The sequence below is a fragment of the Danio rerio genome, chromosome 3 (assembly GCF_049306965.1).
Source record: "Danio rerio strain Tuebingen ecotype United States chromosome 3, GRCz12tu, whole genome shotgun sequence".
Classification (NCBI taxonomy): Eukaryota; Metazoa; Chordata; class Actinopteri; order Cypriniformes; family Danionidae; genus Danio; species Danio rerio.
The window spans coordinates 97,501-117,290 of NC_133178.1; the positions used below are offsets into that span (position 1 = coordinate 97,501).

The 19,790-nt window shown below is 43.4% G+C and overlaps 2 protein-coding genes across 2 annotated transcripts in view; both read right to left on the bottom strand.

Annotated features, from left to right (window-relative positions):
- Positions 1-7,978, bottom strand: part of wbp11 (WW domain binding protein 11) — an 11,510-nt gene extending 3,532 nt beyond the window's left edge. The window contains 6 exon segments of the mRNA NM_205652.1: positions 1,564-1,697; positions 4,702-4,898; positions 5,271-5,364; positions 5,533-5,564; positions 5,672-5,757; positions 7,901-7,978. Of these exon segments, the coding sequence (NP_991215.1) occupies positions 1,564-1,697; positions 4,702-4,898; positions 5,271-5,364; positions 5,533-5,564; positions 5,672-5,735 (521 nt within the window). The 5' untranslated portion in view covers positions 5,736-5,757; positions 7,901-7,978.
- A 2,907-nt stretch (positions 7,979-10,885) lies between these two features.
- On the bottom strand, positions 10,886-13,865 carry bglap (bone gamma-carboxyglutamate (gla) protein). The gene is given in 4 exon segments (NM_001083857.3): positions 10,886-11,017; positions 11,123-11,216; positions 13,571-13,630; positions 13,780-13,865. Coding segments are annotated over 4 exon segments (315 nt in total). The 5' UTR covers positions 13,838-13,865; the 3' UTR covers positions 10,886-10,914.
- Positions 13,866-19,790: the final 5,925 nt, after the last annotated feature.

Here is a 19,790-nt window from a genome sequence, read left to right on the forward strand (position 1 = left end):
ACAATCACAGTAATGCTATAACAATCACAGTGATGCTATAACAATCACAGCAACGCTAACAATCACAGTGATGCTATAACAATCACAGCAATGCTAACAATCACAGCAACGCTAACAATCACAGTGATGCTATAACAATCACAGCAATGCTAACAATCACAGCAATGCTAACAATCACAGTGATGCTATAACAATCACAGCAACGCTAACAATCACAGTGATGCTATAACAATCACAGCAATGCTAACAATCACAGGAATGCTAACAATCACAGCAACGTTAACAATCACAGTGATGCTATAACAATCACAGCAATGCTAACAATCACAGCAATGCTAACAATCACAGTAATGCTAACAATCACAGTGATGCTATAACAATCACAGCAATGCTAACAATCACAGCAACGCTAACAATCACAGTGATGCTATAACAATCACAGCAATGCTAACAATCACAGCAATGCTAACAATCACAGTGATGCTATAACAATCACAGCAACGCTAACAATCACAGTGATGCTATAACAATCACAGCAATGCTAACAATCACAGGAATGCTAACAATCACAGCAACGTTAACAATCACAGTGATGCTATAACAATCACAGCAATGCTAACAATCACAGCAATGCTAACAATCACAGTAATGCTAACAATCACAGTGATGCTATAACAATCACAGTAACACTAACAATCACAGTGATGCTATAACAATCACAGTAACGCTAACAATCACAGTGATGCTATAACAATCACAGTAACGCTAACAATCACAGTGATGCTATAACAATCACAGTAACGCTAACAATCACAGTGATGCTATAACAATCACAGTAACACTTACAATCATAGTAATGCTAACAATCACAGTAACGCTAACAATCACAGTGATGCTATAACAATCACAGTAACACTTACAATCATAGTAATGCTAACAATCACAGTAACGCTAACAATCATAGTAACGCTATAACAATGACAGTAATGCAAACAATCCCAGTGATGCTATAACAATCACAGTGATGTAAAAAAAACACAGTAACTCTAACAATCACAGTGACACTATAACAATCACAGTAACGCTAACAATCACAATGACGTCATCACAATCACAGCAACAACAACAACCACAGTATTGCCAACAATCACTGTGACGCTATAACAATCACAGTAACGCTAACAATCATAGTAACGCTATAACAATCACAGTAATGCTAACAATCACAGTAACGCTATAACAATCACAGTAACGCTAACAATCATAGTAACGCTATAACAATCACAGTAATGCTAACAATCACAGTAACGCTATAACAATCACAGTAATGCTAACAATCACAGTAACGCTATAACAATCACAGTAATGCTAACAATCACAGTAACGCTATAACAATCACAGTAATGCTAACAATCACAGTAACGCTATAACAATCACAGTAATGCTAACAATCACAGTAACGCTATAACAATCACAGTAATGCTAACAATCACAGTAACGCTATAACAATCACAGTAATGCTAACAATCACAGTAACGCTATAACAATCACAGTACTGCTCACCCCAGTGCGCTGCTTTTCTTCAGGATGGAGGGTGGCTGGGCTCCGGGCAGTGGGATGTCCTGGATGAGAATGCTGGAGGGAGCGTGAGGCATTTCTGGAAGAGGAATACTGTCCACCTCCACGGACTCTGCATTCTGGTGGACACACACGCACACACGCACACACGCACGCACACACACACACACACACACACACACACACACACACACACACACACACACACACACACAGAGAGAGAGAGAGAGAGACATTAATATCTCACAGACACCAAACCAAACACGCACACGTCTTTACTGAATAAACTGCCAGAACCGATCATCAAGCCCAGAGAGATCCAGCTGATGCTCTACATGATCATCACTGAACATCATAAAGAGCAGGAGAGACCCGCACGACAGAGTTACCATGGTAATGACCATTCAACAACTCAGCAGATAGAAGCGTGCTGATCGTTACTATAGTGACGTCTGAATGTGAGCGTGCTGATCGTTACTATAGTGACGTCTGAATGTGAGCGTGTTGATCGTTACTATAGTGACAGCTGAATGTGAGCGTGTTGATCGTTACTATAGTGACAGCTGAATGTGAGCGTGTTGATCGTTACTATAGTGACAGCTGAATGTGAGCGTGTTGATCGTTACTATAGTGACGTCTGAATGTGAGCGTGCTGATCGTTACTATAGTGACATCTGAATGTGAGCGTGTTGATCGTTACTATAGTGACAGCTGAATGTGAGCGTGTTGATCGTTACTATAGTGACAGCTGAATGTGAGCGTGTTGATCGTTACTATAGTGACAGCTGAATGTGAGTGTGTTGATCGTTACTATAGTGACAGCTGAATGTGAGCGTGTTGATCGGTACTATAGTGACGTCTAAATGTGAGCGTGCTGATCGTTACTATAGTGACATCTGAATGTGAGCGTGTTGATCGTTACTATAGTGACAGCTGAATGTGAGCGTGTTGATCGTTACTATAGTGACAGCTGAATGTGAGCGTGCTGATCGTTACTATAGTGACAGCTGAATGTGAGCGTGTTGATCGTTACTATAGTGACGTCTGAATGTGAGCGTGTCTATCGTTACTATAGTGACATCTGAATGTGAGCGTGCTGATCGTTACTATAGTGACAGCTGAATGTGAGCGTGTTGATCGTTACTATAGTGACAGCTGAATGTGAGCGTGTTGATCGTTACTATAGTGACGTCTGAATGTGAGCGTGCTGATCGTTACTATAGTGACAGCTGAATGTGAGCGTGTTGATCGTTACTATAGTGACGTCTGAATGTGAGCGTGCTGATCGTTACTATAGTGACAGCTGAATGTGAGCGTGTTGATCGTTACTATAGTGACGTCTGAATGTGAGCGTGTCTATCGTTACTATAGTGACATCTGAATGGGAGCGTGTTGATTGGTACTATAGTGACGTTTGAATGTGAGCGTGTCTATCGTTACTATAGTGACATCTGAATGTGAGCGTGTTGATCGTTACTATAGTGACGTCTGAATGTGAGCGTGCTGATCGTTACTATAGTGACAGCTGAATGTGAGCGTGTTGATCGTTACTATAGTGACAGCTGAATGTGAGCGTGTTGATCGTTACTATAGTGACGTCTAAATGTGAGCGTGCTGATCGTTACTATAGTGACAGCTGAATGTGAGCGTGTTGATCGTTACTATAGTGACGTCTGAATGTGAGCGTGTTGATCGTTACTATAGTGACAGCTGAATGTGAGCGTGTTGATCGTTACTATAGTGACGTCTGAATGTGAGCGTGTCTATCGTTACTATAGTGACATCTGAATGGGAGCATGTTGATCGTTACTATAGTGACAGCTGAATGTGAGCGTGTTGATCGTTACTATAGTGACAGCTGAATGTGAGCGTGTTGATCGTTACTATAGTGACAGCTGAATGTGAGCGTGTTGATCGTTACTATAGTGACGTCTGAATGTGAGCGTGTTGATCGGTACTATAGTGATGTCTGAATGTGAGCGTGCTGATCGTTACTATAGTGACGTCTGAATGTGAGCGTGTTGATCGTTACTATAGTGACAGCTGAATGTGAGCGTGTTGATCGTTACTATAGTGACGTCTGAATGTGAGCGTGTCTATCGTTACTATAGTGACATCTGAATGGGAGCATGTTGATCGTTACTATAGTGACAGCTGAATGTGAGCGTGTTGATCGTTACTATAGTGACAGCTGAATGTGAGCGTGTTGATCGTTACTATAGTGACAGCTGAATGTGAGCGTGTTGATCGTTACTATAGTGACGTCTGAATGTGAGCGTGTTGATCGTTACTATAGTGACAGCTGAATGTGAGCGTGTTGATCGGTACTATAGTGATGTCTGAATGTGAGCGTGCTGATCGTTACTATAGTGACGTCTGAATGTGAGCGTGCTGATCGTTACTATAGTGACAGCTGAATGTGAGCGTGTTGATCGTTACTATAGTGACAGCTGAATGTGAGCGTGCTGATCGTTACTATAGTGACAGCTGAATGTGAGCGTGCTGATCGTTACTATAGTGACGTCTGAATGTGAGCGTGTTGATCGGTACTATAGTGATGTCTGAATGTGAGCGTGCTGATCGTTACTATAGTGACGTCTGAATGTGAGCGTGCTGATCGTTACTATAGTGACAGCTGAATGTGAGCGTGTTGATCGTTACTATAGTGACAGCTGAATGTGAGCGTGCTGATCGTTACTATAGTGACAGCTGAATGTGAGCGTGCTGATCGTTACTATAGTGACGTCTGAATGTAAGCGTGTTGATCGGTACTATAGTGATGTCTGAATGTGAGCGTGTTGATCGGTACTATAGTGACGTCTGAATGTAAGCGTGTTGATCGTTACTATAGTGACGTTTGAATGTGAGCGTGTTGATCGTTCCTATAGTGACGTCTGAATGTGAGCGTGTTGATCATTATTATAGTGACGTCTAAATGTGAGCGTTGAATTTTTTTTCGTCTTGTTAGCTTTAGTTCTCGTCATTTAAACTTCTTAATACATCAAATTATGACTAGATACTTGACTAATGTTATATTAATAATCTACCGCCACAGGTCGAAAACCACTGCTGTAGACAGGTGATCAGTCTCACACACGCATGGACACACACTCTCTCACACACCTTGACGGAGTCGAAGTAGAGCGACAGCTGTCCCCGTTTGGTCTCGTACTCCAGCTCCAGCTTGCGCAGCTCCTTGTAAGTCTCGGGGTTTTCCCGCTCGTACAGACGGACGATGCGCTCAAACGTCTCCCGCAGCTTCTTACGCTTATCACGCAGCACCTTCTCATTCAGCAGCGGCTGCTGCACCGGGTTAAACTCTGCACACAAACACACACACACATTAATGAATGAACACACAGGAACACACACACAGACACACAAACACACACACACATTAATGAATGAACACACAGGAACACACACACAGACACACAAACACACACACACATTAATAAATGAACACACAGGAACACACACACAGACACACAAACACACACACACATTAATGAATGAACACACAGGAACACACACACAGACACACAAACACATAGACGAACACAAACAGAAAAGTGTGTGAGAGAACAGACACCCATCTCATCTAGCTTCTCCATGTCTCTGATGATCTGTCTGTGTGTGTGTGTGTGTGTGTGTGTGTGTGTGTGTGTGTGTGTGAGAGAGAGAACACATACCCATCTCGTCCAGCTTCTCCATGTCTCTGATGATCTGCCGCGGGTCCTTCATCTTCAGCACCGCCGCGCGCACCATCATCCTCTGCTTCTTGTTCTGCAAGACACACACACACACACACACACACACACACACACACACACACACACACACACACACACACACACACATACACAAATCAGCTCATCTTACACACACACACACACACACACACACACACACACACAGACTGTTTTGCTGCTGAGAATAAAGTTGAGCTCAGACCTTCTTCAGCTCCCTCTTTCGTGCCTCCTTCCCTGTGGACATGGACACACACACACACACACGTTACTGACGCACTGATCATGAGTGTGTGTTAATAGTGTGTCTATCTATATCAGAAAGAGTGTGTGTGTGTACTCACGGGCCTGGTCTGTGGGGTTCATGAACTTCCCACTCTTGGTGGAGGAGGTGGAGCGGCGGCCCATGATCACTGCCGGCAGCGGTCACCTGGAGCAGAACACACACACAAACACACACACACACACAAACACAGATTGTTAACTGCAGCACTGCGGTGACTGATAAATAAAGAGAAAGCGGATCATATAAACACACACAGCTAACCACACACGGTAATGTCTGACAATGATGATAGCACACCAGAGAATAAAACACATTACAGTCATTACCAGAGTGTGTGTGTGTGTGTGTGTGTGCCAGAGTGAACATCTGAAGTCTGAACTGAGGTCAGTCAGGAATAAACTGAAGGAGAGCGTCTACATCCAAATACTCTCATGTGTGTGTGTCAAATAGAGCAAAAAAACTCTATATAGTGTGTGTTCTGCTGTATTGTGCTCTATATAGTGTGTGTTCTGCTGTATATTGCTCTATATAGTGTGTGTTCTGCTGTATATTGCTCTATATAGTGTGTGTTCTGCTGTATATTGCTCTATATAGTGTGTGTTCTGCTGTATATTGCTCTATATAGTGTGTGTGCTGCTGTATTGTGCTCTATATAGTGTGTGTTCTGCTGTATTGTGCTCTATATAGTGTGTGTTCTGCTGTATATTGCTCTATATAGTGTGTGTTCTGCTGTATTGTGCTCTATATAGTGTGTGTTCTGCTGTATATTGCTCTATATAGTGTGTGTTCTGCTGTATATTGCTCTATATAGTGTGTGTTCTGCTGTATATTGCTCTATATAGTGTGTGTTCTGCTGTATATTGCTCTATATAGTGTGTGTTCTGCTGTATTGTGCTCTATATAGTGTGTGTTCTGCTGTATATTGCTCTATATAGTGTGTGTTCTGCTGTATATTGCTCTATATAGTGTGTGCTCTGCTGTATATTGCTCTATATAGTGTGTGTTCTGCTGTATATTGCTCTATATAGTGTGTGTTCTGCTGTATATTGCTCTATATAGTGTGTGCTCTGCTGTATATTGCTCTATATAGTGTGTGTTCTGCTGTATATTGCTCTATATAGTGTGTGTTCTGCTGTATATTGCTCTATATAGTGTGTGTTCTGCTGTATATTGCTCTATATAGTGTGTGTTCTGCTGTATATTGCTCTATATAGTGTGTGTGCTGCTGTATTGTGCTCTATTTAGTGTGTGTTCTGCTGTATTGTGCTCTATATAGTGTGTGTTCTGCTGTATATTGCTCTATATAGTGTGTGTTCTGCTGTATATTGCTCTATATAGTGTGTGTTCTAGTGTATATTGCTCTATATAGTGTGTGTTCTGCTGTATTGTGCTCTATATAGTGTGTGTTCTGCTGTATTGTGCTCTATATAGTGTGTGTTCTGCTGTATTGTGCTCTATATAGTGTGTGTTCTGCTGTATTGTGCTCTATATAGTGTGTTCTGCTGTATTGTGCTCTATATAGTGTGTGTTCTGCTGTATATTGCTCTATATAGTGTGTGTTCTGCTGTATATTGCTCTATATAGTGTGTGTTCTGCTGTATATTGCTCTATATAGTGTGTGTTCTGCTGTATATTGCTCTATATAGTGTGTGTTCTGCTGTATATTGCTCTATATAGTGTGTGTTCTGCTGTATATTGCTCTATATGGCGTGTTCTGCTGTATATTGCTCTATATAGTGTGTGTTCTGCTGTATATTGCTCTATATAGTGTGTGTTCTGCTGTATATTGCTCTATATGGCGTGTTCTGCTGTATATTGCTCTATATAGTGTGTGTTCTGCTGTATATTGCTCTATATAGTGTGTGTTCTGCTGTATATTGCTCTATATAGTGTGTGTTCTGCTGTATATTGCTCTATATAGTGTGTGTTCTGCTGTATTGTGCTCTATATAGTGTGTGTTCTGCTGTATTGTGCTCTATATAGCGTGTTCTGCTGTATATTGCTCTATATAGTGTGTGTTCTGCTGTATATTGCTCTATATAGTGTGTGTGCTGCTGTATTGTGCTCTATTTAGTGTGTGTGTGTGTGTGTGTGTGTGTGTGTGTGTGTGTGTGTGTGTGTGTGTGTGTGTGTGTGTGTGTGTGTGTGTGTGTGTGTGTGTTGTGCAGAAACGCTGCTGCAGTAGTGAACGGGCTCCGGAATAAACGCCCGCGTGTGTAAACCTGAACTGAAACGCGGATGTTCAGTTTATTCAGTTAAACAGGATCAGAGTAAAAGTCTCACTCACCTCTATTAATTAAAACAGTTATAACACGGCTAATATTCAGGTTTATCCGGATCAATAAACGCGTCCCGCGGCGAGCGCCATCTTTCCTGAAATGAGCGGAAAAACACTTTTACACGCGCGTCACTTCCGCCTACAGGACTCTTATTATTTAAATCAATTACTCGCATCTTCAAAACAAAAGTCTGCTTTAGGTTCAGTTCTGCTGCTGCTCTGACAAACACAATAATGTGTAAATAAAATAAACTGAAAAGAAAACGCGAGAAGAAGCGTGTATATTCAGAGTTATGGCTGATTTTCGGTTTGAAAGTTCTTCAAGAGTTTTAACACATGATTAAATCAGCTTTATAATGGCAGATATCGACTGTCTGTTTACATCTGGGAATGGAAAATCCTATCCGAGAATATTACATCTTTTAACAATAAAGGTGACTCTAATACATGTCTTTCTCACCACAGTAAAATACATTATAATAAGTATAATATATTCACAGCTTTTTCCTCTTATATCCATTTGAGAGCCACTGAATATAAATGTACATTAAGCCTTCCACATCAGTCAATCACATGTAGAATACATGATGAAGACGCACAGCAGTGTCCACATGTCCTCAAACACACTCAGCACTGGAGAGATCCGCGCGGTCTCTGTACCGCCTGCTCATGATGAATCTTGTGTATTAATGTAAGATATAGTTCACTCCTTTTATCTGTCACACTATATTGATTACTGAGTGCAGATCAATATCACTGATATTCTCATAATCTGATAATCTGTTACTACAGAAGTTTAAAAGCTAGTTAGTTTTAAAGGTAATTAAACCGAGCACTTTCCTCCCTCCATCATTACACAAGATATTGAAATGGAAACAGCGATGTGACACTGAATATATCTGAGTCAGAGTGTTGATGAAGGATTTGGTCATATGTAAGGCTTCAGCAGGAGACAGAGCCTCAGTGTCAGACCAGTGTCAGGTTTATTCTTCAGGTTCAACATGAGGCTGGACATTAGATCTGCCTGACTGATCTGTATATGAGCACCAGGATGAGAAGCTCCGTCTCTGATCAAAACACTGTCAGATCCAGTGAGAGGAATTAATATCTTCATCTGAATGGATGTCTGATGATCTGATAAAGTTTGCTCCTCAACCGGGTCCCCACAAGGATGTGTTCTTTCACCTTTGTTCTGCATCCTTTACACACACATGTGCCAGAGCAGGTGAGAAACAGAACCATGATCCAGTATGCAGATGATCAAGTATGCAGATGATCCAGTATGCAGATGATCAAGTATGCAGATGATCAAGTATGCAGATGATCAAGTATGCAGATGATCAAGTATGCAGATGATCAAGTATGCAGATGATCAAGTATGCAGATGATCAAGTATGCAGATGATCAAGTATGCAGATGATCCAGTATGCAGATGATCAAGTATGCAGATGATCAAGTATGCAGATGATCCAGTATGCAGATGATCAAGTATGCAGATGATCAAGTATGCAGATGATCAAGTATGCAGATGATCAAGTATGCAGATGATCAAGTATGCAGATGATCAAGTATGCAGATGATCAAGTATGCAGATGATCAAGTATGCAGATGATCAAGTATGCAGATGATCAAGTATGCAGATGACTCTGTCAACTCCATGATGATGAAGCCGGTCATGGTCCAGTGCTCACTGACTTTGTCAGATGGTGTGATGTTTTAAAGACAAAAGAAATGATCATTGATTTTAGGAAGGCTGCTTACACACAGGTGAGCACTTCCATTAAAGATCAGACTGTGGAAAGTGTGCAATCATACAATGCCTTGCACAATTATTGACTCTACACTTTCCTGTGATGAGAACTGTAGCAGTGTGTAAAAAGGGCCACCAGCGACTATTTAGCTTGAGAAAGATCAGTCATCAGTCAAGCTTCTGAAGAAATTAACCACACACGCCACTGAATCACTTTACTTTCAATTAAATCTTTTTTTAGTCGCACATGCGAGCGAAATGGTGACACCGTTGAGCCCTGCAACTGAGACACACGACACCAACAACAATCCAAACATGACTGATGCAGAGCTCTACACACCCGCAGCACATCTCCAGCTGAACAACACATGGTGGACAGCAGCTCACCTCCTTCAGGTACATCACCAGCTCCACTGCACTGTAGAGGATACCGCTGGCTGTCGCTGAGGAGGAGGCGCTGCCCTGTCTGCTGCAGGAGCTCTGCGCTGTAGTCAGAGTCTTCCTCTTTCGGGAAGTGATTGCCACATTAGTGAAGGCAGGTGAAGCGCTTTCTTCAGTGTACAGCTGACAGAGTTCTCCTGATTCAGAGATGTGTTGATCCTCTCACTGTTCATCTGCTGTTCATCATGTTACAGGTTTACACTCTGCTTTAATGTCAATAACCTGATGTCAGCACTCTCACACTTCACTGCAGGCTTTATCTCAATATTCACACACACACACACACACACACACGCGCACACACACACACGCTCAGTACTCTGTATATTCCGCTCTGGGCACTTCTGTAAATATAATCGGATCTACAGTCCTGTAAAGGTGATGAAGCTGTCGGTGATGGAGGAGCTGTTAACTGCAGAGCTGCTCTATAACACACCTGAACAACACCTGCTGGAGGAGATCAGACCCCCGCCAGGTGAGGAGGAGGAACACAGCACTGATACACACCACATCACTGACCAGAAGAGGAGCTCAGGACACAACTGCAGTCTGTTAATGGAGGAACCCAACACTGTAGTGCACTACTGACAGAACAGCTCTCCACAGCACTGTGTGTGTGTGTGTGTGTGTGTGTGTGTGTGTAGTGGAGTCAATGAGTCGAGTGACGACACACACGCAAACACACACTGAAGAACACACACACACACACACACACACACACACACACACACACACAGACATTCAACTGCAGCATCTTCTCTTTATTACAGTCAGCATCTCTTCACTGCTGGTGTGTGTGTGTGTGTGTGTGTGTGTGTGTGTGTGTGTGGTTCTAGAAGGGAATGGGCCCATAGTAGGTTTTATAGGCGGTGATGATTCCAGACGTGTCCATCATGTGCTCACAGGCCACATTTGTCTCACACACCTCTCTGAGACTGAAACACACACAAAGAACACACAAGGGTGATAAAGTCAGTGTCAGTGTTTTGTGTGTGTGTGTGTGTGTGTGTGTGTGTGTGTGTGTGTGTGTGTGTGTGTACCTCTCGAGCTGAAATGGAGTCAGGTCTCCAGGTGCAGTTCCAGCCCTCTTCTGTCTCATGATGATAGAGGCCACGTCACGCTTCACAAACACACCTGTGCAGAGTCACACACACACACACACACACACACAAGCATGTGTTGGTTTAAAAGATTTCTATAAGATTTCTAATCTAGTCTAAATCACGGCTGAATTTGGGCTGTCAGTGAAAGTCTAATGGACGTTTAACCGTCGTCCAACACTTCCTTTAGACGGTGAATAGCCGGCGAGGTTTGGTGTAGGATAAATCACGGCTGAATTTGGCCTGTCAGTGACAGCACAAGCATTAACAAGTCATCAACACTTCAGCTCATCAATGACTGATTATACATTTAACACACACACATAGCCATCCACACACTAAAGCTCCACTGTCCGGTCACAGGTTGTGAGTTTGTTGCTAAGTATTTTTCAGAGCTGTTTCCACCTATGAATTTATATTAGAAACAATAGAAAAGTTTGTTGTCATGAGATTTTAAAGTAGATAAATAATAATTATAACAATAAAAGATTGGATCCTTTGGATTTTCGGTGTTGCCTACTTTATTATTTTTTAATAATTATTTAAAACTTTTTTTAAATAATTGAGAACTGACAGTTTGTGCCTGTGTTTGATAAACATGTTTCCATCTACATCTCTATCTATTTGTTCTTTTCATATGCTAATTTTTTAATTATTAAAAAAATAAGATAATTTTTTTGTGTTTTTGCTGTTCAGTTTTTTTATGCATGGTTCGCATTGAGGAGAGAGTAACACATTTCACTGCTGCACTTTCTGTGTGTGTGTGTGTGTGTGTGTGTGTGTGTGTGTGTGTGTGTGTGTGTGTATGTGTGTGTGCATGTGTGTTTTTTTTATTGCATATGTGATTGTGATAAATGTTGGAAGTTGCTTTAAAAGTATGTTTTATAGCAGGGGTGCTCAGTCCTGTTCCTGGAGATCTACCTTCCTGCAGATTTCAGTTGCTACCCATATCAAACACACCTGAACAAATTAATTAGGACCTGAACACCACGTGATAATTACAGGCAGGTGTGTTTGATATGGGTTGCAGCTGAAATCTGCAGGAAGGTAGATCTCCAGGAACAGGTTTGAGCACCCCTGCTGTATACCATGGGGGTCAAACTCCAAGTTCCTGGAGAACTGCAGCGCAGCAGAGTTTAGTACCCACCCTGCTTCAACATTACCTGTAGATTTCTAACAAGCCTTAATTAGTTTGATCAGGTGTGTTTAATTAGAGTTACAGCTTAAAGTCCCGGTCACACTGCACTTTTCTCCCTATAGACTTCCATTCATACGCATGTGAGTACTGCAGATCTGGAATGATAGCTCATGAGACACATTTCATAATTCGCAGCATTGGAAAGTTCAAGCTTGGAGAACGCTGACATGCGAAATAACATCATGTGATTGCTTGAGACTAATCAAAGATCAAACCATGACCTCTCTGAACAAAAATTATGGACCAGTTGCTTGCTTCTTCAATCTCTAATTATTTAGTTTAATCCCACTCCTTTTCGCAGTGCAGTATGACAGAATTTTGCATGCTTAAACGTTAGTGACCGCAGTCTTACTGTGCAGACCTGTGGCTCTCAGTAATATGTAAGAGGATATTTATATCTACTGATTTCTTAATGTTGTTATACATTTTCTGTTGTATATTTGTTTGCTGCCAAAACAATAAAATACATTTGTCAGAATGTTTATGTCTTCTATTTTTAATAACAGGTAAGAATACTAATTAATTTTAGTAACACCTTGACATACTATTAAAGTGTATGCAGTATAATGCTGTGAGTTGTAACACTACAGTACAGTAATTAACTTAAACAGTTTCCAGTTAGTTACCACTGCTGCTCTATTACAGTAATTCACTGGCAACACTGTTACCAGCTACTTACTGTAACTAAACTTTTAGTGAGTAGCTGACAACAGTGTTGCCAGTGTTCTACTGTAAAAAAGCCTGGTGAGGTCTAACAGAGTATCATGCACACCGTAAACTTTATTTAGCAAACAAACTACATGCGGCCACATTTCAGCTTATTGGGGCTCAAATTGGGTCACATGTAGCCGGACTACATCTGCTCTATACTAAACCTAGACGCTGGAATGACACCTAGTGCTTACTGGGAGAAGACACACACACACACACACACACACACACAGTTACTAAACAAATGCAGACACACTCTCACACACACACACACACACACACACACAGTCACTAAACAAATGCAGACACACACACAGAGACACACTCACACACACACACACACACACACACACACACACACAGTCACTAAACAAATGCACACACACACACACACACACACACAGTCACTAAACAAATGCAGACACACACTCAGAGACACACTCACACACACACACAAACACACACTGCACGCGTCTCACCTTCATGATTAGGAGATTCTGCAGCACTCAATAGTTTAGTATCTGAGGAGTCAGGAAGACCTGCAGAGAGGAACACAGAGAATAGTCACACACACACACTGACCTGCGCTCAGACACACACACACTCACCTGCACTCAGATAAACACACACACGCAAGCACACTGACCTGCGCTCAGACACACACACACACACATACATGCACACTGACCTGCGCTCAGACACACAGTCATCAGGCAGCAGAAGATCAGGACTGTCAGGCTCTTCATATTCGCTTCTGTGTCAGCTGATCTGTGTGTGTGTGCAAGTGTGTGTGTGTGTGCATTTATATATCAGTGACATGGCAGTGAGCGGACAACCTGATTGGCTGGGGAATCAAATATCTGCACACACACACACACACACACACACACACACACACACACACACACACACACACACACACACACACACACACACACACAGAGTGAGGTTATAGTAGTTCTGGGTTTGTCTCAGCTGGATGTCGTGTGGGGTTTGTTGTTGTCAGACTCTGTGTGGTCAGAGTGAGTGTTTATTAGTTTCACTCTTACATTTAGCTTTTTGTTTGTTGTTTTTTTGTTTAAATAAGTATATTTGTTAGGTCGACACATTGGTGTTTCTGTGTGGAGTTTGCATGTTCTCCCCGTGTTGGTGTGGGTTTCCTCCGGGTGCTCCGGTTTCCCCCACAGTCCAAACAAATGCGCTATAGGGGAACTGATCAACTACACTGGCCGTAGTGTAAATGAGTGTGTGTGTGTGTGTGTGAATAAGTGTGTATGGGTGTTTCCCAATACTGGCTTGCAGATAGAAGGTCATCCACTCCGGAATAGTTGTCAGTTCATTCCACTGTGGTGACCCCTAATGAATAAGGGACTAAACTGAAGGAGAATGAATGAATTTCTAAGGTGGAAGATTTAAGTGAAGTTTCTCAAACTAATTTCGAGAGGAGCATGTGATAGGATTAACTACAGCTGATCCCTGTCACTGATCACTAACTAGCCAATTGGATCACTCTAAATTCAATATAAATATCCAGCCTAAACTTCATTCCTCATCTTCGTTTTTGAACCCCCCCCCCCCCCCCCCACCCCAAATCCATCCCTTCTCCCTCCTCCTCAGTTTGGGTGACACAGCGGCTCGGTGGCTAGCACTGTTGCCCCACACCAAGGAGGTCATTGGTTCAACACTAGCTGAGCCAACCAATACTCTCTGTGCGGAGTTTGCATGTTCTCCCCGTGTTCGCGTGGGTTTTCCCCGGGTACTCTGGTTTCCTCCCACACTCAAAAACTATGCAACAAAAGTTAAAGTCACGAGCACTTACTACAAACTAGGGCAACTAGTGATCTATTTTGGGAAGCTATCATGAACTACCTGATCTCATATGCCTCCAAATGCTTATTGACCAGGCGGGAGCCTTGGGCTCATCTATCACCGAGCTCAGGGTTCTCTCCCGGGACAGCATGCCAAACTATCTTAAATAGTCAAGCATTATCTAAGTGTGAACTCTTGAAAACGTTCAGAGTAAATGCTGCGTGATAAAACTCCAGCATACACTGTCTGAAACCTGCTCAGAGCACAGAGGAACTCTGCCATCCACATCCTCAAACTCAGATACAGCAGCCCACAGCACAGCAGGCCTACGTGCAGGAAGTGTGCACGGCTCCTGCTCGGTTCAGTCAGTAAATCAGCATACTATCATCTCAAAAACATAGCAAGAATCAGATGCTTTGTTTCTAGTGAAGATTTAGAGAAACTTTTTCATGCTTTTATCAGCAGCAGGGTGGATTACTGTAATGGACTCCTCACTGGTCTTCCTAAAAAGACAGTCAGACAGTTGCAGCTCATCCAGAACGCTGCAGCCAGAATTCTGACCAGAAGCAGGAAATCAGAGCACATCACTCCTGTCCTCAGGTCTCTACACTGGCTGCCAGTTACATTCAGAATAGAGTTTAAAGTATTATTACTGCTCTAAAAAGCACTAAATTGACTAGGACCTCGATACATTACAGATATGATTACTGGACACACACCTAACAGATCACTCAGATCTTGAGGATCATATAAACTAGAAACTCCAAGAGTTCATTCAGAGCAGGGTGAGTCTGAATTCAGCTACTAACAGCGCCCCCCGCTGCTAGATTCAGCTTCCAGAAATGATCAGATGTGCTCCAACATTAGGCATGTTCACATCAAGACTGAAAACACATCTGTTTAGCTGTGCCTTTACTGAATGAGCACTGTGCTGCGTCCGACAAATTGCACTATCATGTTTTTCATTTTCTTCTTCATTCTTTTATCACATTTGAACTGTTTTTGTGTTCTTTTTTACTCATTTTTATTATTTGTTTTTATTTTTATTTTACTTGTTTCTTTTATTCTTGTTTATGTAAAGCACTTTAAATTGCCACTGTGTATGAAATGTGCTATATAAATAAACTTGCCTTGCCTTGCCTATAATAACCTACTCTCTCACACACACACACACACACACACACACACACACACACACACTAAACACACACACACACACACTAAACAAACAAAATAGAGAGACAATGTGTGTCTTTGGTGTGACACTCACACACACAAACACACAATCGGTACAGTGTTAGGGTGCGAGCGGCTCATATAAGCAGTGTAATTACAGGAGCAGAATTACCTGCGCCATGCCGCACACACACACACACACACACACACATATTCTCTGTCTCTCCGTCTCGCTTCTATTTATTCTGTTCTGTTGGACGCTTGGTGTGTAATTTACCATCTGAGAAGCAAAAAGCGATGCAGTGTCCAGCACACACACACACACAAACACACACACACACACACACACACACACACACACACACACACTCCAGAAGTGGCGACGGAAGTAAACCGCACATTCACGAATCCAGCGCAGCAGCCAGACCCACAGCCAGTGTGTGTGTGCAAGAATGTGCATCTGTGTGTGTGTGTGTGTGTGTGTGTGTGTGGTGTGTGTGTGTGTGTGTGTGTGTGTGTGTGTGTGTGGATCATGACTCTGTTGATGTCTCTCCATGGGTCTCTAATGTGAACTCTGGCAGATTGAGGGTCTGCGTGGACTTAAGGTCAGAGCAGTAATCCTGGATCAGCATCCTCCGCCGTCGACTGAAGAGCGAACAGCTCATGATCATGGCTCGACATTTCCTCCACCTCCAGCAAGGCTCTCTTCGGGTTCATCTTCACCAGATAGCAGACATCATGATTAGACACGTAACATGGAGAAGTGTTTGTTTGCAGTAGCAGAGGTTGAGGCCTTTCCCCACTGCACCCCAATATCGAGGCTGCTCTTCAGGTGCCAGAGCCCTCATCTGCTGCAGAAGTTGCTTGGTATCAGGGGATGGCCACATACCGTCTGTGTTTCTCACCTCAGTAATGATCTCACACCCTCTCCAGCTGCTCACAGAGGATGCTCCATGGCCCGGTGTGCAGTTTGTTCTGAGGCAGTGCGCACACTCAATGAACTGCTGACCAGCCCTGTGTCCTGGCACACTTCAGTCTTTACTGCCCCTTAACTGTCACCTGCTGCTATTCTTACACAAGTAGTACTGGACAAAAGTACTCAGGGTTTGTACCCTTCGAACCAACCATCTTCATCTGGGTCTGGTCACAAACCCCTGCGCAGGTTCTGGACTGGCCACCTCCAGCAGTATGACCTCACAGTACAATACGCCTCAGGCAGAGTTCATGTGTTGGCGGATACTCTGTGTCACCTGTCCGCTTGCAGAAGATTCAACGTCTGTGTCCCTGGAGGAACTCACGGAGGAATCTGCTGCTGATTCTGCTGTCGGTGAATATGTCTTGAATGGTCGTACGCCGCGGAGTTAAACATGAACTGTCATGCGGGAACAGCAGATGCTTGGCCTGTGGACAGTGGGCCAATATCCCCATCAATCTCAGAGGACGAGTGCTGGCCATGGTGCATGAAGGCCACCTCGGCATGGTCAAACTAAAGCAGCGCTGCCGGGATCTTGTATGTTGGCCAGGATTGTATAAGAACATCCAGTAGCTTGTTTGGGACTGTGTTCCAGGTCTTATGAGTGGGTAAACAGGCCCACCAATTGCGCCGCTACTAGAGACTTTGGCTTGGCAAACTTGACCATGGGACAGCATTCAACTAGATATCAGTGGAGGACTGCATGATCTGCCTCGCCGCTCAGGTTTCCTTGTGTCAGTTCATGATCTACAGTCAAAGTGGCCTGAGGTTACTGATGGGCTCTGTCACATCCAGTTCTATTACTGACATTCTGGAGTTGGATTTTGCCCGCTGGGTCTGCCTTGAGGACAGACAATGGCCCTCTAGTGTCTGCTGAGTTTGACAGCTATATTCAAGGCAAAGGTATCAGACACATCCAAGCATCTTACTATCACCCGCGGTCAAATGAGGGCGTAGAGAGAGTTAATCTGACTCTAAAAGATGGTCTGAGAGTCCACATGGCACATGGATGCTCTATCAGTGAAGCCTTGAGCCAGACTCTGTTCAGCAGCTCGGCACGCCAGCACTCGGGCGTCACCAGCTGATCTGATGCTGGGGCGAGAGCTAAAGCTACCCTTGCACAGGCTTTGCCCTCCTACTGCTCACAGTGTAAACCCTGTACAACAGCTGAAAGCACAGCGCAGATTTAAGACATGAAAAAATCCCGGAAAAAGCCACACCGGAAAAGCAGACGACATGTTTTCTGGTCACAGCCTGAAAGATTATGTGCATTTTAGTTCAGTTGCATTTACATTGATTAAACTCTGATGTGATATGATGGGTTGACCTGTGCCTCAACCCCCACAAACTGATAGGTGTGAACTAAATGACCCTTTTACAATCTCAATGGGTATTAGCAAAACAACAGCTGAAACATCTGAAGAGGGTCCTGCTGAGCCTCGTAAACAGAATGGTTTGTTTGATGCTAGTATAAAGTACTGTCTCACAGACAGTACTTTGGGTTAAGTTACTTGAAGACCGACGGGTTAACATCACTGCTGAGGAACTGCACTATTGATTGTCTTCAATAAAGTCTTCTGTCCGTAAGAACTTTGGTCAGTTTACTTATTTTATGTATTAGAGTAATCTAATACATTGGCGAGCCACCCAAGAACGGTTAAGCCAAATACAGCAAAATCTAACAATTGCAGGTACATAAGCAGTGGGGTCCAGTTACACTTAGGCTAACAGATGGTTATGGCATAGAGCTGAGTAGGTGCAGTGTCCTCCTAGTGCGGTTCACAGCAGGGTCCTCCCTCGCTCCCCGCTCAGCTCTTCATGCCTCTGGCACAGCATCCAGTGAGTCTGCGAGCGACATCCTCACCACCAGGACCGGCCTGTTAGATTACACATCCGGCCTGCCCACTTCCAGGACTAGCCAACATCCTCTCACACTCAGTTCACCGGGGGCCAGGAGAGTGCTGCATGTTTAGGTAGTCTTATAATCGGGGTTTCATTAGAGTAATGTGTTCATCACACAGTAACACTTCCACAGCGCAGGTCAGTTCAGGATCAGGGAACGAGTAGGAGTGAGGAGTGTGTCAGAGCGAGAGAGGAGTGTGTGACAGGACAGGTAATCTCAACAACACAGTATAAATCATTCAAAGTACGCAACACAGGCTCATGGTGAAAGCGTGGCCCTGTACATGTTTCTGGACATGGTGAAGGGTGTAGTCAGAGGTGTGTATGGCTGCATTTCAGTTTTAAACAAACACTACGGGGCGCTGTGACGACGTTCCTTTTCTTTTACTATGAGCTTACCTCCGTATGAGCGGCTGTCCTGCTGTTACCAGTATGTCCAGTTAGCTCAACATGTACGTCAGTGGACTTGAGACACAGAGAGGAGTTGAGCATGACGACAGGGTTCGAGTCTGGTCAAGAACGGTTCCAGAAAGCGGGTAAGACAAAACCATTCAGTCATTTTCTTGTCGGCTTAGTCCCTTTATTAATCCAGGGTCACCACAGCGGAATGAACCGCCAACTTATCCAGCAAGTTTTTACGCAGCGGATGCCCTTTCAACCGCAACCCATCTCTGGGAAACATCCACACACACATTCACACACACACTCATACACTATGACAATTTAGCCAACCCAATTCACCTGTACCGCATGTGTTTGGACTGTGGGGGAAACCGGAGCACCCGGAGGAAACCCACGCGAATGCAGGGAGAACATGCAAACTCCACTCCTGCCAAATG